Raw genomic sequence first — 20,330 nt, forward strand, 5'->3', positions numbered from 1 at the left:
ACAAAAATAAATCCATATTGCTTTACTACTTCAGTACACATAACAATCAATGTCTCTTCAACTAGCATGAGATATTCTCCATGAGTGAACATTTTTGTTAACCAAAGCTTTACAACACTGATGTTTTCCACACTCTCTTAGACCCTTCAATACCACATTTCTCTTAATGACCAGTGTCCTTGTGTGTCAGTTGCAGTGCTACACTGTCATTCAGTGACACCTCCAGGTGGTGAGAGCTGCTGCTGTGAAGGGCTTGGGTCTGCTTTTAGTAGCAAATGGCCCCAAATAGTGTGTTCGTGATCTCCTATATTCTCCTTAGAGGAGAATCTTCCTTCTCACTGAGGGGCCCATTCTCAGCTGCATATCCCTTTTGTCATCAATTTGCTATATGCGTGCACACACAAAGGTTGGAATCAACCTTTGTTAGAAAAACCACCAACCAAATGTGTAACAGCTGAATCCAAAATAAGTATAAACCAGATACTGCCTGAGGGGCTAAGGAGCACTTTATAAATAACATACAAAAACTACTATTGGGATGTGAGAGAGTAGAATTTCATTTTGGTTTTATTTTATTTAATCTGCTGTTAGTTTCTATATATTCTGTTTAGCCTTATACTTCTAGGTACATGGCCTTGTGATTACTAGCTAAATACCTTTTAGAAAAACAAGGTTATCTCTATACCAACTGAGAATTATCACTTATCACACCAATGAAAGGTATTTCCTACAATGAAAAAGTCATTCTGGCCTACTTACCATGTTCCAGAAATCACACAATCTGCCAGTGCTTTACTTTGGCAGTTACATTTTGAAACTAACAGATGTCATACATCTTTTTGTGTCACATAGGTATTCTTTTAACTTATGTCTGTTGGCAAATCTTTTCGATCCTAGTTTTATTATTCTATGCCTAGATTCTCCACCCAGTATTTTCCAAACTGCATTTCAAAAATAACTCAGACTCCAATTGCATTAAAAACACTTCTGATTGTATTTTTACTACATCTTTATTCAGTTAAGGCAATTATGTTCACGTCTCAACTGCTCTAACAATTGAAAGATTAAGGATTAAAACAATCAAGTGTGCCAAAAACAATTTTAGTTGCTTAAGCTTCCTTGTTTCTCAGATTTACTCGCAAGAGGCACGTTCGTATGTTGTAATCTCACTGTGTGGCATCTTCCACACAAGAAAAGGCAGAGAAACAGAACCAACACCTCCTTCAAGTCACGCCCAGCCTCACAGTACACATGGAGGGGGCGTTGCAGAGGGTACCTGGCTCTTCACAGCTTCTCTACAAAGTAAAATACACCATCCCGTGGGTCCAAAAACTTAAAAATCCCAACTGCTAACACAAATCAGCAATGACTCCAAATCTTACAAATCAAATTAAGACTACACAGAATTCAGGCTTGCTCCTCAATCGCACCTAATTCAGACGTGGCAATTTCAGGAAGCGTGATCCTCACCATGGAGCCATTACTCAGCTCCTAGAAAAGAAGGGAATGAAATGAGAGTAAGTCAACAGGATCTGTGCATCTAAGTCTCTGAACACTTAACCATAGCTGATGCTTTACAAGATTTTTGCCTGTCAAAGCAAAATTCAATAAAATAAATGAAAATAAACAATATTTTTCAAACACAAGTGAATATTTCCAAAATTCAGAAACTATAAATGTAATTGTAAAACATTTACAAAAATTCTCATTTCTAATTAAGTGTCTTAATTTTCATACAGACACTAAGAGTCACCATCACCAAAGAAAGCAGACTAACTTTTAAGGAAAAAACGAAAATCATGTCAATACAAAATTCAACCTATTGAACAAGCGGTTTTCAATAAATTTTTAAAAACATAAAAACTTTTTAAAAGTTAAACAGGTTTACTTCAAAGTAAAATAGTGAAAAGAAATAACATATCACAAAAAATTTTTAATGTCATCAGAAATGTTTGCTTTCATTTTTCAGACAAATTCTGCATTCTGACAAATTTGAAATGACAGTCATATCTCTCAGAAACCGACCTAATCTACATATACTTACTAGAGTCACTCTGTTTCGGACAGGGTCTCTTATAGAATGAATGTACGTTCCAAGCTGTTGGAAAGTACAATCCTCATTATAGAGAGAATCATGGAGTTTTGAAGAATCCCTTAGTTCTGGAACTGGGGACAACAGAACCACCTATAAAAAAGTCACAAGTACAACACATATCAAGTATTTTTTGAGAAGTGAAGGAGAAAGACATTTTATTCCTTTTTGCATATAGTCTAACAACTGTACATAATAATCAACAATCATTCTGCTCTAGGGAGGATGATGGGGGCAGGGCTAGACTGAGTGTGCAAGCAGGGCTACAGGATGAGAAGGCAGCAACACTCTGGCAACCTCACAGGGCTAGAGATGTAAACTGTAATGTGAGGAAGGCAAGGCAGACACGATTGGAGGGTCCAAGGTGCAGGAGAGAAGGGAGAGCAACGAAAGAGTAAAGAACTAAGAAAGCTACTTAGTTAGGCAAATGTCCGTTCTGAAAATGGAAAACAACATTTTTTCCTCAACTGTAGATGCACAAACAAAAATTTTAAATGATCTTAGTTATTAATTACAAGCAGAAGCTTCCTATTTTAAATATAGTCCTAACCACCAAACTTTTTGTATTCCTATAACTCAATTTACAGGAAATGTCTAAGTGACTATTTTGTCAATGATGAGAGCCAATCCAGCGTAAGATGTATTATATTCCAGTTTCTATCTCAACAGCTGCCCAAAAACTGAGCTCCATTGGTCTTGGATCCACGTCTAACTGCAGTCTCCCAGAGAAATGGAAAAGCCATCAGCCAATGTGTTAGACTGGGCTGTGGTCTGACAGCAACCATAAAGACACTAGCCATTCCTAGGTTTATGAAATTCCAAGAAAGCTAGGAATCCTCTTATGTTATAAAGAAATTCTTCCAAATCACACAAAATTCTCTGATATTTCTACAGCTCCCCTTCCCAGAGTTCTGCAAGTATCTGGCTTAATAGGAAACAGCTCAACACTGCATGTGTTTAAAAAATAATACTCAGTGAGCAACAAAAGAAAAAAAATGGATTTCATCAAAATTAAAAACTTTTGTTCACCAAAGAACATAAAAACAAATAAAAAAAATAATATTCGGGGACTAGACATTATCCAACACAAGTGCCAACACCAACCTTCACTTTGAACTTCCCCTAAACATCTGCACTCAGATGTCTCTCAAGCACACCCCACTTTTCTCCAAGCTTCCCAACCTGGTACACATGGGGATCCACCCAGGTTGCTCAGAGAACTCTGAGCCTTGCTCTCCAGCACAGCACAAATCCAACCAGCTGACAATCACTGTCTTTTCCATCTCTCCAGGCCTTTCATGTCACTCCCCTCCTTTCCAATGTACTGCCCTAGGTCAGGCTCTCTTTGTACCTCTTAAATTAACACAGACACCACCACTTGGGATCTAACTGGTCTATCCTCAATCTCAAGATAAAATGATCTAAACACAGATCCCAACACTCATAATTCCATCCTCAAAAACTGTAATGCTGTAGTGACTGCATTCGGAATACATACCACCTCTGCATCCTTTCTGCTTTTAAGAGCATGTAAGAGTGCAAATCCCAGCACCACCGCTTATTAGCTATAGGACTCGAGACAAGTAACCTCCTTGTATCTCTGTGTACTCATTTGTAAAACAAGGATGAGTATCTTCCCAATAAAGCTGCTCTAAGAAATTAAATAAGTTAATACATACAAAGCACTTAGCACAGTGCCTAGCACACAGAACACACTCAAACACAGGTTATCATGATGATCCCACCCCTGCCTGCCTTACCCAACAGACTTTTTTCATACTTTCATAAACATTTGTTCATTCTACCCTCAGACATGTTGTCTTAACTTGTGCAGTAGGAGTTGGAGATGGAACATACACACAAGTGTTCTGCACTCTCCTCCCTCCATGCCTGTGACCCTGTGAGTCCTCTCCCAAAATGTCCCTTCCCACCTACAGACATTCTACTTAGCCTCACAGTTCAACCAGTCAGATGGGCCTCTCCAGTATGAGCTTTGGTTTTGCCACATACACCCATCAGTATGTATCTTCCTATCAGTAAATCTCAGGATATTTTATTTGTCATTCATAAGTCTTAATAATCTACCTTAAATATAATTTCTTATGCAGACACTACATCTGCTCCACCCCAGTAAGTGGTGAGATCCCTAGATGGAAAAGAATGCCCCATTCTCATCTCTGCAGCACCTTGCATAGTACCTTCCACATCACACGGGAGGTCAGTGCATGTTGACTGAGTCATTTATGCTTGAAAACGCTTATATTCTACAAGTACAGGGGAAAAAAAAAAGATAATCGTAGAAAGAACATTTGACCAAACTTCTTTAAAACACGATTAATTTTTGACAATACCTAATTCCTTTCTCACCTCATCCAAGGATCCAAGCAATTTACTCAGAGGTGTAGGAGTGCTGACGCTGTCGAGTGGAGTGCTGGGCCGAGGCATTGGATTAGACATTGTCAGGGAAGGAGCTGGCAGCCCAGGAATAAAAACCTTTCCCACCTTAAAGCAATAAAAGGATGTAAAAATATACATATTCTTTTGGTATTTCAAATTTTATGTTCACCAAACATAAAAAAATCAAAGAAAATTAAAATTTTAGTAATGTATCAAGTTCCACCATCCAACTACAAATATCTTAGTATAATTTCTCTTGGTCTGACTCCTGTTCATTACTGAGAAATTTTATTTTATTTTTTTGCAGGAAAGGGGAAAATACTCAAAGCTAAAGAGAAATTTTCACAATATACATATTTATGTCAATATACTTCCCAAAAGCTAATAAAATTACAAAAGTGCCCAAATAAAATCCGTAGGATTAAAAAACAAAATGACAATGAAAACTAATGCATAAAGGGTGGTGCAAAAGTACATTTACACTTGTGATTACACTAAAGATTATTTTTGCATTGTTATTTATTATTGTATTATTTTCCATGCGAACAACTGTAAATCTACTTTTGCCCCACAGTGTATACATATAAAGTTTTTAACAAGCTATCAGAGACCTCCACTAATGAAAATATGAAGTAAGAACATTCCATGCTATTCTTCCCACTAATTACAACAAAAAACTCTGCACGATGCCATGGCCAAGTTGGCTCAGCGGTTAAGAGCGTTGACCTGCATACTGAAGGGTCCCAGGTTTGAGTCCAGCCAAGGGCACATGCCTCGGTTGCAGGCTCCATCCCTGGCTCTGGTCTGGGCACGTGCGAGGGGCAACCAATCGATGTCTGTCTCTCACGTCAGTCTCTCTCTCACTGGATCTCTCTCTTCTCTCTCTCTCTCCCCAGCTCTCTGTCCCTGCTACTATCTCTGAAAAAGCAATGGAAAAATGTCCTCAAGTGAGAATTAAAAAAAAACAAAAAAACTCTGCATGAAATTTAGAATGCAACAGAAGACTCTGAAAGGTAAGGAAAGAAAACTGACTGGCTAGGGACCTGAGACCCAGAAATGAGCTATAATGAATTCCCTGGGTTTACACTTTTATTTCTTCATTTCCTTACATAACTGGGCCTATAATCCAGAAATGCCCACAGGGGCTGACCAAAAAGGGCCTCAGGAAAATCTTACTCTTTCTATCCAAAGTGTTGGGAAAAGAGTGACCAAGCAGGACACATTTCACTATATCTGCCCCACTCCAGGCAACACTACGAAACAGCCATGGAGCTCAGTGGCCTCCTTTCTCATCAAGAGTTATAGTCTGGAGACTACCTTTCCACCTGTGAGAACTAAGTGGGCCCTCTGCCCGCAAAGACTGTGGGCCAGGCCTACCTAACTAGCCTGCTCAGCAGTGATTTAAGTGGCATCTCTTCGCCTCCTCCAGAAGGCAGCTCCTTCCCCCACCCTGCCGTGTGCAGCCTCTGCGCAGGGGCAGGAACACTGGCTTTCACCCTCGCTCTGCGATAAGGCAGCACACCTCCCCTCTTCCCTCCTGCACTGCAGTAACAACGCAGTAACTCCTCTCTGTCCCAATTAGGGCGTAAGGGGAGAAATGGAGGGAAGGAAATGGAGAAAAGGATTTTCTAAATATGTGTATGAAATCCTGGGCAGGCCTAGGCAACTCGTGTGAAACTGAACAACAAAGACACAGTAAAAGATTTAAGAACTAAACACTGCTCTGTAACACCATTCAGGTTTCAGACTGGCCTCTGGATTGCACAGAACTTGAGGCACAATCTCATTATGGGAATAGCCAAAAAAATAGGCCCAAGAAATACTGCTCTCCCTGAGCAAAGGATCAGGAAAGGGATAGCCTAACAAGAGAGAAATCTTTTAGACAATAACTGACCTACTCCAGACAAACACATGGAGAAGCCTGGGCTCCACCTCTCAGCCCTGTCAGCAAAACCAAGTGGGGCACCTAGACTTCCATTCTCACGTAGCTGTAAATGAGATACCAATTTGGGGTTGCTTTGGGGAAACACCAAATAGTACTGAGGATTAGCAGGAATGTAAAAAGCACTCAGAACTCCAATACACTGGTGGATGCCAGGAGTGGGGGGAGATGGTATAAACTGATACAACCTACAATTTGGAAAATGATTTGGCACTACATGGCCAAGGTGAATATGCATGTACTCCAGAGGCTAGGGGACATACACAAGGATTTTTTTAAAGTGTTGTTTACTAGAACAACAGCACAAACAACCTTAGCGACTAATAAAATAGTAAAGGTTTTGGTATCATCACACAATGTAATACCATGTAACAGTGAATGAGGAAACAACAGCTACACATCCACAAAGGTAAATCTAAAAATGGCACAATGTTGAGCAAAATAATCAAGTCAGAGATGAGTATATGATAGGCCATCCTCTACATAAAAATGCAAAACAAGGAAAACCAAACAATTCGCTCTTCAATGATACATACAAAATTGCAAAACAATGAGTAATAAACACAAGGGACTGATTTATTGCAAAAATCCATCTGGGAGAGGTGGGGAGAGAAGGATTCAGTCAGGAAAGAACACCCAGGAGAGAAAGGGTACTAGCAGCACCCTATTTTTTAACCTGGGTCCAGCTTACACGAATGTTCTTATCGTTCTTCTTCAAACTGTGTGTATGTATTTAAATTTCATAATTTAAATTTGTAAACTTACATTATTCATATATAAATTGCACAACTGATAAAAGAGCCAGCCAACACAGTATATATTTAATATAATGAAACTTTACAAAAAATTTGAGACTTGCCAAAGCTACCCATACATCAAATTCAAAACTACATCATTTGTAAAACTTTAGCTTAACTCTTTTTTTAAAATTATCTACCTAGCCCGGGCAGGCGTGGCACAGTGCTTAAGCATCGACCTAGGATCCAGGTGATCGGGATTCGATTCCTAGTCAGGGTACACGCCCGGGTTGTGGACTGCAGCCGATCAATGACTCTCTCATCATTGATGTTTCTCTCTCTCTCCCTCTCCTTTCCTCTCTCTGAAATCAATAAAGATATATTTAAAAATAAAAAATAAATAAAATAAAATAAAATAATCTACCTATACTTATTAAAGGTTCCCTATCTATGCTGGGTTCCCAATGGCAATCCATCGAATGGCAGTGAGTCCTAGACCTCCAACTTAGGGCCACCAACCTAAACTGGAGACTTTGTTTTCAACTCTTAGAAAAAACCTTCTGCCAAAACCTACAGACAGGAGTAATAAATATTAAATATCAAACTAAAGCAACATTACAAAATCGTAACTAAGGAGGCAGCCCTACAAAAGCACCAAAGGCTGCTTCTTACTTACCCGAACCACTCCTGTGTACAGCACAAGGTTTCCACTGCTTTCCAGGACCAGCATGGTGCCTATCTTCTAAAAAAGGACACGAATTTTATTTTAGTCTGTGCAATTTATGCAGCATAACAATTTTCAATTTCTCAAGAAAAGTGACTGCATTTACCTCCACTGGTGCTGCATCCTTTGCCTGTATGTTGGTGATGGAGCCAAAGATGAGCTGAGTCTTATCATTACTCTCTTGAAACTTTACACAGCTAAAAATTAAATTTAAAAAAACATTAAGTACTGATCTCAAGGGTATTGTGCTGACTGCAAAAAACCCATCCTAAAAGGTTTCATACTTTAGCATTCCACTCATATAGAATCTTCAAATGACAAAATTATAGAGATGGAGAACAGATTAGTGGTTGTCAAGGTTTAGAGATGGAGTGGGTGTGCTGTATGTGACTATAAAGAAGCACAAGGGAGATCTCTAAGGTAATGAAGAAGTTCTGTACCTTGACTGTGATGCATGCGCAAATCTACATATGAGAAAACTTCCTGGAATCATACACATACACACACACACACACAAGTACATGTAAAACTGATGAAACCTGAATAAGGTCTGTAGACTGTAATGATGTCTATTTCCTAGTTCTGTCCATGTACTAAATCATGTACTAAAGTTATGTAAGATGTTACCTCTCGAGCAAAGAGTGCAGGGTACACAGGACCCCTCAACTATGTTGCAATTTCCTTTGATTCATAATTATTTCAAAATAAAATGATAATTGGGCAAAAAACATAAATACACATTTCACCTAAAAAGATAAATAAATGGATAATAAGCACATGAGAAGATGTTCAACTAAGTCATTACGGAAACGCAAATTAAAACCACTTCATACCTAAGAGAATGGCTATAACCACAGAGACTGACAATATCCAATCTTGTCAAGAAGAAACAAACTGAAACCCTCAAACGTGGCTGGTGGGAATGTAAAATAGTTCAGCCTATTTAGAAATAGTCTGGCAATTCATTAAAAAGTTAAAAATGAATTTACCATTGACTCAACCACTCCACTCCTAAGTATCTACCCAAGGAAAAAGAAATCATGTATGTCTATACAAAGATTTTAGATACAAGGTTCATAGTACAGCAACTCACAATGTCAAAAAGTAGAAACAGACCAAATATCCATCAACTGCTGAGGAATAAACCACACATGGTGCATATGCACAATGGACTACACACAGAGAGAACTATAGCACTCACATGTGTTATGACATGGTGGGTCCTAGCAAACATCATGCTAAGTGAACGAAGCGAGCCACAAAATACTACATTTTGTATGATTCTATAAAATGTCCAGGGAAGGCAAATCCACAAAGGCCAAAAGCCTACAAAGCAGAAGCCTGAGGTTGGGAATGAGACTGACTGCAAATCATGCACAAGGGATCTTTTTAAGATGAGAGAAATTTTAAAAACTGGACTGTGGTGGCTCTGACCAGTGTGGCTCAGTTGGTTAGAGTGTTGTCCTATGAACCAAAAGGTTGCTGGTTCAATTCCCAGTCAGGGCACATGCCCAAATTGCAGATTTGATCCCTGATAGGGGGCATCTGGGAGACAGCTGAATAAAGTTCTGCTCTCGCATTGATATTTCTCTCTCTCCCTCTCCCTTCCAGTCTCTCTAAAAAAAAATCAATAAAAATATTTTTTTAAAAAACAAAAAAAACCTGGACTATGATGATGGTTGCACTCCTCTGTAAACTTACTAAAAGTTGTTTAATTGTACACTTAAACATCTCAACTTTGTGGTATGCATATTATTGCAATAAAACTGGGGAGGGGGGGGAGGGAGGGACGGAAGGCGAGCAGCCCTACATTTATGCAGAATCAATGGGAATAGGCACTTACCGTAACTGGAGCTGGGACTCTACTAAAAAGCACAAGAACTTTTGCCCACATAGGTCAGATGTAATGAACACTTTTGAGGCCTGTGAATTTTTCTCCCTGCAATAGATATATTAATGTAGTAACTGTCAGCACTGGTTCAAAAATCTACCAAGGTAACTATTTAGAGTATTTAAGTATTCTGTAAAAAAACTAAAAACTACATGGGCCACGCAATAACCTTGAAGACCCAAAAACACTTGTAGGATTCAAATTTCATAATGCTGAGATTCCTTTCAGCTATTTGAGCCTAAGTCCACTCCACAGCTTTTGGGAGATGAAAATCACAATAAATTTAATCACCATCAATGTTTCTACTTCCATAGCATGCAAGTCACCTGCTGCACAAGTAACGTAGACATGAATTACTATCCCTTCAAGGAGTCAGAAGTTCCATAGCATGCCCTTCCTACCTCTTCTCTCTCTCGAGTAGGTACTACTTCCTCACTCTTTGTCAATCCATACTTCTAACTGCCAAAGATGTGTTCCTAGGATGGTGCAGAAGACCAGAAATCTTTAAAATAGGGATCTGCAATATATTCAACTTACCAATAAGGTCTTAAAAGCTTGGAATTTTTTATTTTATGTATGAGGACCAAAACAGAGAATTTACTTCAATACTGTATTCTCGCCTTTACTTTCCTCCAGTGACCCTCTAAGAACATGCATTTGCCTTCTGTCTCACAGACAAGAGGCTGCAAGGCTTAGGCTCAACCTCCTGCCTGTCTGATAAACTCTGCCTTCTTTCTCCCCAGGCCAACCTCTCCACCTGTGCTCCTTGCTGGTTCCTTATCCATTGCCATTTCCTCTCCCCTGTATTTTCAATGCTTTCCCTGCTTTGGGTATGCTCCTTAAAACCTACTCTCTCATATTAAGATGAAAGTCTTGAAATATGAAGATGAAATGAAGGACTTACTGTTAACTGACTAGGTGTAACAATGGCATTGCGGTTGGATAAGGAATTGTCCTTACTTTTTAGACACACACACAGAGGTACTTAGTCATCAAGACAAACTTTCTGTAAGTTGGTCAGCATAAACAAAGCTCTCCCTTGACCCAAAGACTCTGTCTGGCTAGTTGTGTACCCTCACGGCCATTCAAAGGCAATCTCCTTAAAACAGTGCCTACGTCTATGTTCACTTCCTCAGCCCCACTTACCTCCTCCACCCCATTCAACTCTACCACCCTGCTCCCCAAGCATTCCAGCCAAAGTCACCAGTAAAATCACTGCCTTCCAGGTATCTCTTAAGCCACACTTCACCAGCACCAGGCAATACTGGCACTGTCTTTGTGAAAGGCTCTTTTCTTGGATTCCATGACATTTCTTTTCTGCTGCTTCTCCCATCTGACCTCTCTTGCTTTCTCTCTCTGCAGCAGCTCTCTCTCTTTTCTTTTTCTCACCTCCAAAAGTTTAAGTCTCTAAGCCTTCAGTCCCTAGCCCTCTTCTGATTCCACACCACCAGGTTTTGACTATATGAAGGTCACAGGCCCACTTTGAGACTCTAATGAATGTGAAAACTCTTTTCTTAGGAAAAGGCCTACACGCTACACATACACACAACTACTATGCACAGTTCCAGGGGTTTACCAGACCTCCTGCAACCCCAATCTCATCCATAGGCCCTCCAGGAACCTGACCCCTACAAGAGGCGTCGACCCAGTAGGGAGCGCCCAGGAGGCAGCCAATCAATGACTTTCACCATTGATGTTTCTATCTCTCCCTCTCCCTTCCTCTCTCTGAAATGAATAAAAACATGTTTTTAAAAAACACACTTTCCTACAGCTCTTATCAAAGCGAACAGCCCTAAAGGGAATCTCTCTCTGAACATCTCTTTCTCACCCCTTTCTCTCCCCACTGGCACAAGCACAATGAGCACATCTGTGGTTTCCTGAATATTCCAAGCACTTGTCCTTCTGAACTTCCCTTCTGATGCCCTCTGACCACTGTGCCTTCTCCATCTTTCCAAAGCCCTACCTGCAAAATAGGGAGTGTCTCCTGTGTCATCATCCTTCCATGTCTGAGGACATGGACAGTGACTAATCTGCCTGCTAACCCACAGTCACTAGCACACACACTGAGATTGGCAGAATTAAGAAATGCAGAGATCTGAACTGTGTTTCCTAAAAGGAACAGCCAACACTCAACTAACACAAAGAAAAAACTTTTTAAAATGTTATCAAAACCCCAAGTTTCCTAATCTACAGAAATTAGTTGTTTCTCCCCATACCATCAAACACCTCAATCTGAGAGATTATTACTAGGTTAAAAAAAATAACGGAAAAATTATTTTTATGATCACTTTACCATAATTAACGTCCTCTACTGAAAAAGAGGTGAACTTAATACATGTCTATATGTTTTTAAAAGTATTAATAACTGAATATACTAAAAGGAAGTTTAAACAAAATACCAAGTATCTTCTAAGACTTTTAGCAACATTTTCCTTTGAATATAAAAATATATACTCCAAACCTTGTGTTAGTAATTGCCTCTGTCCATAAATGATCAATACAAAGTTCAGGAACAATTGGCTCTGTTTCTGGTGCAAGAAAAGAGCTATTTGAATTACTATCTGGAGAATGAGAAATACTGTGTCTCCGTGGAGATTGATTATGGCTTGAAAGGTTGAACCTTTGCACCCCGGTGAAAGAGTGGACCCCTAAGGCAGGGGAATGAGCACGACTGCAAAACAAACAGAGAGAGCATCACAACCAATATCAAAATATTTTTGCAACCAATATTCATCAAACTACTGCCACTCAGTACAAATGAGATAACCAATTTTATGACAAACACAGACAGCCTCCAAGTATGACTCCTTGAAAAAGAGTAACATAACAGACCTGGAAGTCTTACTAATATAACTGGAATAACGGCTGTCTTCCCCATAAGCTACCCAAGGGCTAGCAAAAGAAATTTCACATCCCTCAAAACTAAGAGAAAGTTTCAAAATGTTATCTTTTTCTTGGGCTATTTTGGTAAAACCAAGAAACATCCCACACTGGATTCCCACCTTAGAGCCGCCATGTTGGAGATAGAAGGAGAGCGAGAATGCAGACTGGGTGAGGAGGTGGAGCGACTCTGACTGTGGACGGAGGAGTAATTCTGGAACGGGGAGGTCACAGGGGAGTCTCCTTTGGAGAGGCTTCTGAGGTTCCCTGTGAGGGAGCTACTCGGGGCCACATTCTGAGGAGTTCCCCCCGGTTCAGAGAATTTTAAAACAGCATTCTCTTCCTTAAGAGCAAATGATAAGGGAGAAAAGGTAATAATTAGATAAAAAGGGTAATTTCCTTCTGAAAGTTAGGGGTAGATTCGCATTATTACAAACACAATCTTCCTTTTCTCTAAGAAGCTCTATTTCACAAAAATATGCCAAGGGTTTCAGTATTAACTACCGTTTATCCTTACCTCTGCTTTGACTCTCCGTAGAACCCACACAGAATGTAGACTCTGAACAGTGTCATAGGTCATTACAATGGAGGGGTCAGTGCTGAGAAAAACTATTTTCATCGCATGATCTACAACGTATTGCACCCGTGATGAACCAAAAAGACCTTAAAGATAAAATAGAAATGATCAGATTTTGAACAATGGACTTTACAAAACTGTTCTTTATAAAAAGACTTCTTGAAATTCCTAAAGATCAAGAGAAACCAAGCGAATTAAGGCACAAAATCCACTAATATATTAATTCATTAACCCTGGATTGTTAATAAATGCACTTTGGGCATCAAATTCCTCACAATACATTAAAAATGAGAGTGTTACCAGTTTCAACTTCACATACACGCTATTAAAAGGTGAAGATCTGTGCTGATCCACCATCAAATTCATCAGCCACAGGTGAAAGGTCCACAACTCCAATAACCAACTTATTTTTCAATTTCAATCGACTATTCTTCAAAGTTTGACTTCCTTTACTGGGTCTCTTCTTCTGTATGAAGTTTGTCTTCTATAATAACTATTCAAACAGTGCTGAATAGTACACCTGTTCCTGCTTTACTGATTATACATGCAAACTAAGGCTTTCCTAGTGAGTTCAGTTTCTCCCTCTATATTACCATGAATTGACTCTCTATCCCTATCTGACAACCTCCTAAATGTGCCCCTCTTAGTTAAATTAGAAAATAAAAATATACAATTATTTTATAAAAATAATTATTTCATTAAAAAAACTTAAAATCACTCATAATCCCACCATCTCAAAATAGCTACTTCTTAGGTCTTTACAAAATCAAAATTGATTTGTATTGTTTTATATCCTACTTAACATTATGAATAAGCAATTCCTAAGGTTATTAAATGTTATTCAAAAACATGATCAATAATGGCCACGTACAATTCAATAACAGGTGCTAACATGTTTATTTAGGTTGTCTATAACAGTTACCAATATAATATACAATTATCAAACTTTTTTCTGTAAAAGACCAAAGAGTAATAACTAGTTTAGGCTTTGTGGACCACATACTGACTCTGTCGCAGAATCTTTTTTTTTCTACACCCTTAAAAAAGGCAAAAACCAATCTTAGCTCTTAAGCCTTACAGGCTATGGTTTGCAAGCCCTGACATAGAAGACAAACACCTCTGTGATATTTCAAAATATGTACTTGGGATAAAGTCCTAAAAGTATGAGTAAAACATGAATTTTTTTTAGCTTTCTATCCTTGTTAGCCACAATTACCTATCATGTTTGACCACAATGAAAAATTTAAAATACACATCCAAAAATACCTGCAGCAAATATTAAAAGTTCTGAGCCCTAGGAAATCAGGTTATTATGAGCAGGGTAAATGAAATATTAACATTTACACAGTACAGGCCTAAGAATCTATTTCTTCAAAAAAAGTAACAATTTTAATTCATCTAAGTATCATTCATTCACTTATTAATCACTGAGGAAAAGAGTCCAGCATCTTCTACAGGTAGGTTAGCAAGCCTATCAGTAATCTGATCAATTTACAGGCCCTATTTTTAGGAAAAGAATAACTGTTAAAACAGTTAATACCATTGTATTCAAGAAGTTCTTGCTTTAACATGAACTATTTTCATAATAAAATAACTATTTTTGTCAAATGCTTCAATATTAATTTACAAAACAAGTCAAATTTTTATAAATGCCTTCATTTTCTCCCCACCACCAAATACAAAAATAGAGTTATGTAAAAGAATGTCTAAAAATATACTTACTTCCAGATTTACAAACAAGTGGGGTTATTTCATCTAGTGGATGCAGCATGCTGAACATAGTGGGCAAAGGTTCTCTAGTAATAAACAAACAATCAATCACCAAGACAAGACAACTCCATTTGTGCACATATTTTGCACCTTCCTTGGAAAGAAATATCTTCTTCAGTTTACACAAGCAACTAGAAACCTACCCTCTCAAAAAGAAAACCTCTATACTTTCTACATACTGTTTTTCACAGTCTCTTCTATTTCATTCCTAGAAATCCCTCTTATGCAAGAGATTCTACATATACACACACCCAGGGGAATCAATGCAGCCCAGGGAACAGCAGTCATCACATTACAGAACCAATGGGGTAATGGGCATAAGGCAGTCTGTTTTTTTGTAACCTCTCTTAGGAGCACTGTGTCTTTGGAAGCTAAGAGACAAACTTTGTCTCCTATACCTGTTTACACAGGAGTGTACTTAAAAAAAAAAAAAAAAAGAAAAATTTCAAGTAAATAAAGAGGCTGCATGTTTTTAAGGAGTGGTTGAAAAGGGGAAGGGGGCAGCCTTCTACCTAAACACAGAAAGAAACTAAAATCTGTAAGCAATTTTCTAAAAACATAGCACGACACTGTTATAAGGCACTGTATGTCCCTGCCCTTCACTGAGCTCATAACTGATTCCGGAGGCAGGAAAACATACCATCAACGAGCACCTACCATTTCTTGTGCTTCTAACGCCTACTAAGCCCTGTGTCGAAGGTTATACACATTAGCTCATTGAATCCTTCATAAATTCTAAGAGGTAAGTGATAATATTTCTTCTTCTTTTTAATCCTCATCCGAGGATGTTTTTCCATTGATTTTTTTAGAGTGTGGAAGGGAGAAAGGGAGGTGGGGAGAGAGAAACATCAGTGTGAGAGACACTGTGCTAAACCGGCCATGGCAATGATAGTATTTCTGTAACAAATAATGAAACTAAAGCCAAGAAAGCTCTAATTATTTACCCAAAGCAGCACAAGATGGCAGAACTAAGAACTGAGTATTGTTATCTTTAAGCCTTATGCTTGTTCGATTTTACAACATGGGGGAAAAAGCTGTAGGTGGCTCAGTACCAAGTGAAGAGTAGAACTCAAGAGTATGCAATGCTGAGATGAGGGAAAATGGCATAGATCTACGCTGGTACCATGGAAATTATCATCATCCCAAACTCGTAGAGAAGCAATTTCACCTCAAAACCAACACAAAAAAGCCCAAGTAATAATACTGTGAACTGAGTAAACTGGATACCTGGGTAGACCTGGAGGTACCTCATGTGAAGAACTGCTTCGTTCGAACAACAATCCATATTTGGTGGGCCAAACACTTGCAACCTGCCAGGTAAAAGGGTGGGAAAAACAGAAGTAAAAGAAGCTACTCTTTGTAACATGTTTTCAGGAAACAATATAGAACATTAAATGTTCTTCCAATTTAATATGAGCTTCACAAAATAACATGACTATTAACTATAATATTTTTTAAAAGTAATTCTAATAAGCAAGTGTAAGACAAAATCAAGTCTAAGGAAAAATTCAATCTAAATTTCCTGGCAGGGTCAGCAAATATCAGCACCAAAGTGACAATGTGATAAAACTTTAACATTAGCACTAGGTATGAAAAAGATGATGAGAAACAGGAAAAAGACTAATACTGTCATGTGCCTGCTATAACCAAAATTATTTCCTATGAATCACTTCAAATGAAAAAAAACTCAGAAAAGACTTCATAATTCGCACCACTAAATTATTTTTTCTGCAAAGAATAGAAAAATGGTAAGCACTAAAGCTGCTAAATTTAGTTATTTTGAGAAACATAACATTCTTGATAAGACATAATAGTAGCAAAACTCCTGAATCCAATTATTTCAAGAATATTCTCCAACCAAACACAAAAACATGGAAACACTCAAGTTTACCTGAAAAGGTAAAGAAGCTATGTAATCCTTTCCTTCTATGCTATGCATGTTGATACATGAGCTTTGCAATATACATATACATTTTTCTACTTCAGCACTACCTGCAAGAAAGGATATAACAAGGTGTATGCTTTTTTTTCCCCTCACAAAATCCCAACAATCACAAATTACAATTCCCAATAACACAAATTCTTTCATAAGCAATATAAAAATGCTTAGGCAAAACCACTATTATTAGTGGCTACTTATTTTGAACAAACAAAAAAAACAATGAGATAACACATTTGTAATCAAAAAGTGCAATCAAATTTCAAAAAGAAACTTACTGTAGGCTTTTTCAGACTTATCCTGTGATATAATGAAGTCACACCACAATGCCTAAAATTAAAACAAAAGGCTTACCTAAGAAATTTGTATATAAATAATAACCTATTAATGAATGGTATCTAAATAATAATCATGACAACTACATAACAACTGTCTCCTCATCAGCTCAACACATGCACCATGGGAACAAAACAGAGCAAGATAAAATAAAGTTAGACTAATTAATAATATTATGAAAAGATAAACTATCTGTGCAATAAACTTTATGAAAAAGGCTGGCTTCTGTCTAATAGATAAAAATCTACCAAAGTGACCTCAAAAAGTGGATCAACCTGTATTAGATCCTATGTTCTATATAAAACTAAAGATTATGAGAAGAGCTATTCTATAATCTCCAGACTTACTTAATGGTCTTATCATTCTTAGACATTCCTAGACTCACTTTAGAAAAATCTTTAGAAAAACTAACCTTTCCCTTTCACCTTACAAAATATAAACTGGGAGATGCCATTCACTTTCACTGGCATGCCTGATAATCACTTACTGAAGTTATTTAATGGCATTTTATGGGGTTTTTTACATTGTGGTTAAATATACATAACATAAAATTTACCATTTTAACCACTTTGGGGTGTACAAATTCAGCAGCATTAAGTACATTCACAAAGTTGTGCAACCTCCTTGCTATCCATTTCCAGAACTTTTCCATTATCCCAAACAGAAGCTGCCAAAGGAGAGATACATTTGTTTCTTCACTTTGGATGACACCTTGGTGCCATGCTAACACACCTGTCATCCAACAGCATTATTATCCTTGTCTGAATCAGATATTACACTGGAGGGTACATAATGGTGATTTTCTAATTCTACCATTCCTTCTATATTTATTAGCTGGTATTCTTCAAGTAAGGGCTTTCCTTCATTAACTGGAGATGAACTGCAAGGCTGTCTAAAAAGGCAGGGCAAATGCTTAATTCTGTCCCTTTAATTACTAATTTTTAGAATAGAGTTAGGTGTAATAGCCAAGTGCAATGACAGCAAGTTTGTTTTCCTTTCCCTTACTCTCTGAGTATTACTATGAACTTGATTTTTATTTATTCAACACTTTGCAATCAAATATAATCATGAGTTAATATATTCTTGTACCCTTAATGTCTTATAAATTTTTACTGACAATAACTAACTGAAATACTCATTTAAACATTACCATTAAATTGACAAAGGATAGTGTAAAAAAGTGACCATACAGAAAATAAATTAAATGTGTATTTTATTTCCCTACCCTTATCTTCACTTCATGTTAAAATGTACACCCGGCTGCTGGGATCATTATACTCTTGTTTTTGCCATTTCTGTTCAATTTTAAGCCAAAAGCTTTGTTTTTAAAAAACTGTTCAATAGTCAATCAAATACTAAAATTCAAATCAACTCACCTGTTGAACAGGACTATCAACTGTAAAGGCTTTATAAACAGCCAAGGCCTGGCTTTTACTTCCTTTGCTCCAGATCACCATATTTCCAGCCACATAGAGTTCCTCATCATAATCCACTTCTCCAATTTCGCTTCCACCTTTCCTTAACTGCCAGCTTTCCTTAAAAAGTTACACGTGTAAGACATGTTCAAGCGCTGTTTCAACATTATGGAGCATGATTTACTAATTAAAATTGAACAGATACAAGTCTCCTACCCTCTCTTTGCCTGTGGAGTAAGGCTCAGTCCAAGCCCAATTCTTAGAAGGTTTGGTGCCAATGATTAACGAAGGGGGGGGGTATCATACTATATCTTACAGAATTCCATAAACGAGAACTTACTTAAGAATTCTCTATATTAAGTGTTTTATATTGTATTACCATATTATGCTGCCAAAATATAAACAAACAAAAATTATGCCTTACCTATATATCGAAAAATTAAACCAACATTCTTGGAAAACTAAAAAGACATTAAGTGTATGTATGGTGATACAGAGGGGGCAGTGAGGTGCACATGGGACACTGGGGGAGCTTATTCACCATGCAGATTTCCCTGCTTCCCAACTGCAAATCCATTCACCTTCCTGCCGTTTTCCCAACGGTCAAAATGAACAGGGCAGAGAAAGGTTTAGATTTCTAACAACACAGACTTCCCCTCCCTGAAGTTTGGAATAACATGAGAAAGGCTGACTGTTTAACATGCACTTACTTCTCATTCCCCTCTTTAAAAACTAGTACTGAATCTACTTATGTGGCATTTCTTTTCTCCTCTAGAAACATGTTAAGTTTTTGGCAAGAGGGACCATTTCTAACTCTACTACATAATCATCAAATAACATGAAATCTGGTCCCTACATACTAAGTGAAGAAAGAAGTTTTAAATGGACCATAACCATAGTGACTCTCCTAAATCCATGAGTTATAGGTCTAAATAAACAGCCATGATACTATGATACAATAACATCATTATTTTTAGCCTTGATAAAAATTACCAAATCTTAACCTTTACCCTAGAAGTAGCATCATACTCATTTTTCAGTTGCATCTGAGTAGCCTTAAACTACAAGTAGATCGCATCTCTCTACGTTTCAAAAACAAACTAAGAATCTTAATAAAACCTTCTGTTTCTCGTGGATTGTAACCTCCTGCAGGGATCCCACCAAGCCAGCAGCACCATCGGACGACCATAACTCAGAGGCTGGCTGCAGCTGCCGAAGCTGAAGGTTCAAAGCATTAGGGTGGTGTTTGCAGTGGTCTCGACCGAAAGGAACAAATTCCTGCAAATCCCCAGCTGCAATCATTGTTGCCCTTTCTTCATAGAAGTTCGACATGGGTTTCAGATATCAACATTATTTCTGTGTGAATTCAAACACATTCTGGTCAGCTGTTGGAATCAAAACCAGGAGAAAATTATCATAAAAGTCTACAGAAGAGTCAATCTTTCGAGGAGTGTCACACAATCCTATCACATTGTCAGTATACAAGTAATCATAACATCAAAGGGCATTCCAGATCTGACTCTTTCAGGTAATTACAGTAATCATTTTATAGTTACCTTAAACTATCATTACATAACATTACAGCTACATTTCAGTTGCAGACAAATCAATAGGCAGTTAACACTGTAGG

The 20,330-nt window shown here is 37.9% G+C and overlaps 1 protein-coding gene across 1 annotated transcript in view; it reads right to left on the reverse strand.

Moving 5' to 3' along the window:
* Positions 1-20,330, reverse strand: part of ANAPC1 (anaphase promoting complex subunit 1) — an 87,710-nt gene that overhangs the window by 65,551 nt on the left and 1,829 nt on the right. The window contains exons 2-16 of the mRNA XM_016216200.2: positions 19,820-20,056; positions 18,662-18,820; positions 17,228-17,279; positions 16,902-17,002; positions 16,238-16,320; positions 14,963-15,036; positions 13,181-13,326; positions 12,786-13,006; positions 12,245-12,454; positions 9,736-9,831; positions 7,999-8,089; positions 7,845-7,910; positions 4,460-4,594; positions 2,045-2,185; positions 1,431-1,491 (exon numbers count right to left, since the gene is read on the reverse strand). Coding sequence (XP_016071686.1) covers positions 1,431-1,491; positions 2,045-2,185; positions 4,460-4,594; positions 7,845-7,910; positions 7,999-8,089; positions 9,736-9,831; positions 12,245-12,454; positions 12,786-13,006; positions 13,181-13,326; positions 14,963-15,036; positions 16,238-16,320; positions 16,902-17,002; positions 17,228-17,279; positions 18,662-18,820; positions 19,820-20,032 — 1,849 coding nt within the window. The 5' untranslated portion in view covers positions 20,033-20,056. The remainder of the gene's footprint in view (positions 1-1,430; positions 1,492-2,044; positions 2,186-4,459; positions 4,595-7,844; positions 7,911-7,998; positions 8,090-9,735; positions 9,832-12,244; positions 12,455-12,785; positions 13,007-13,180; positions 13,327-14,962; positions 15,037-16,237; positions 16,321-16,901; positions 17,003-17,227; positions 17,280-18,661; positions 18,821-19,819; positions 20,057-20,330) is intronic.

Source organism: Miniopterus natalensis, chromosome 13 (genome assembly GCF_054644295.1).
Source record: "Miniopterus natalensis isolate mMinNat1 chromosome 13, mMinNat1.hap1, whole genome shotgun sequence".
Lineage (NCBI taxonomy): Eukaryota > Metazoa > Chordata > Mammalia > Chiroptera > Miniopteridae > Miniopterus > Miniopterus natalensis.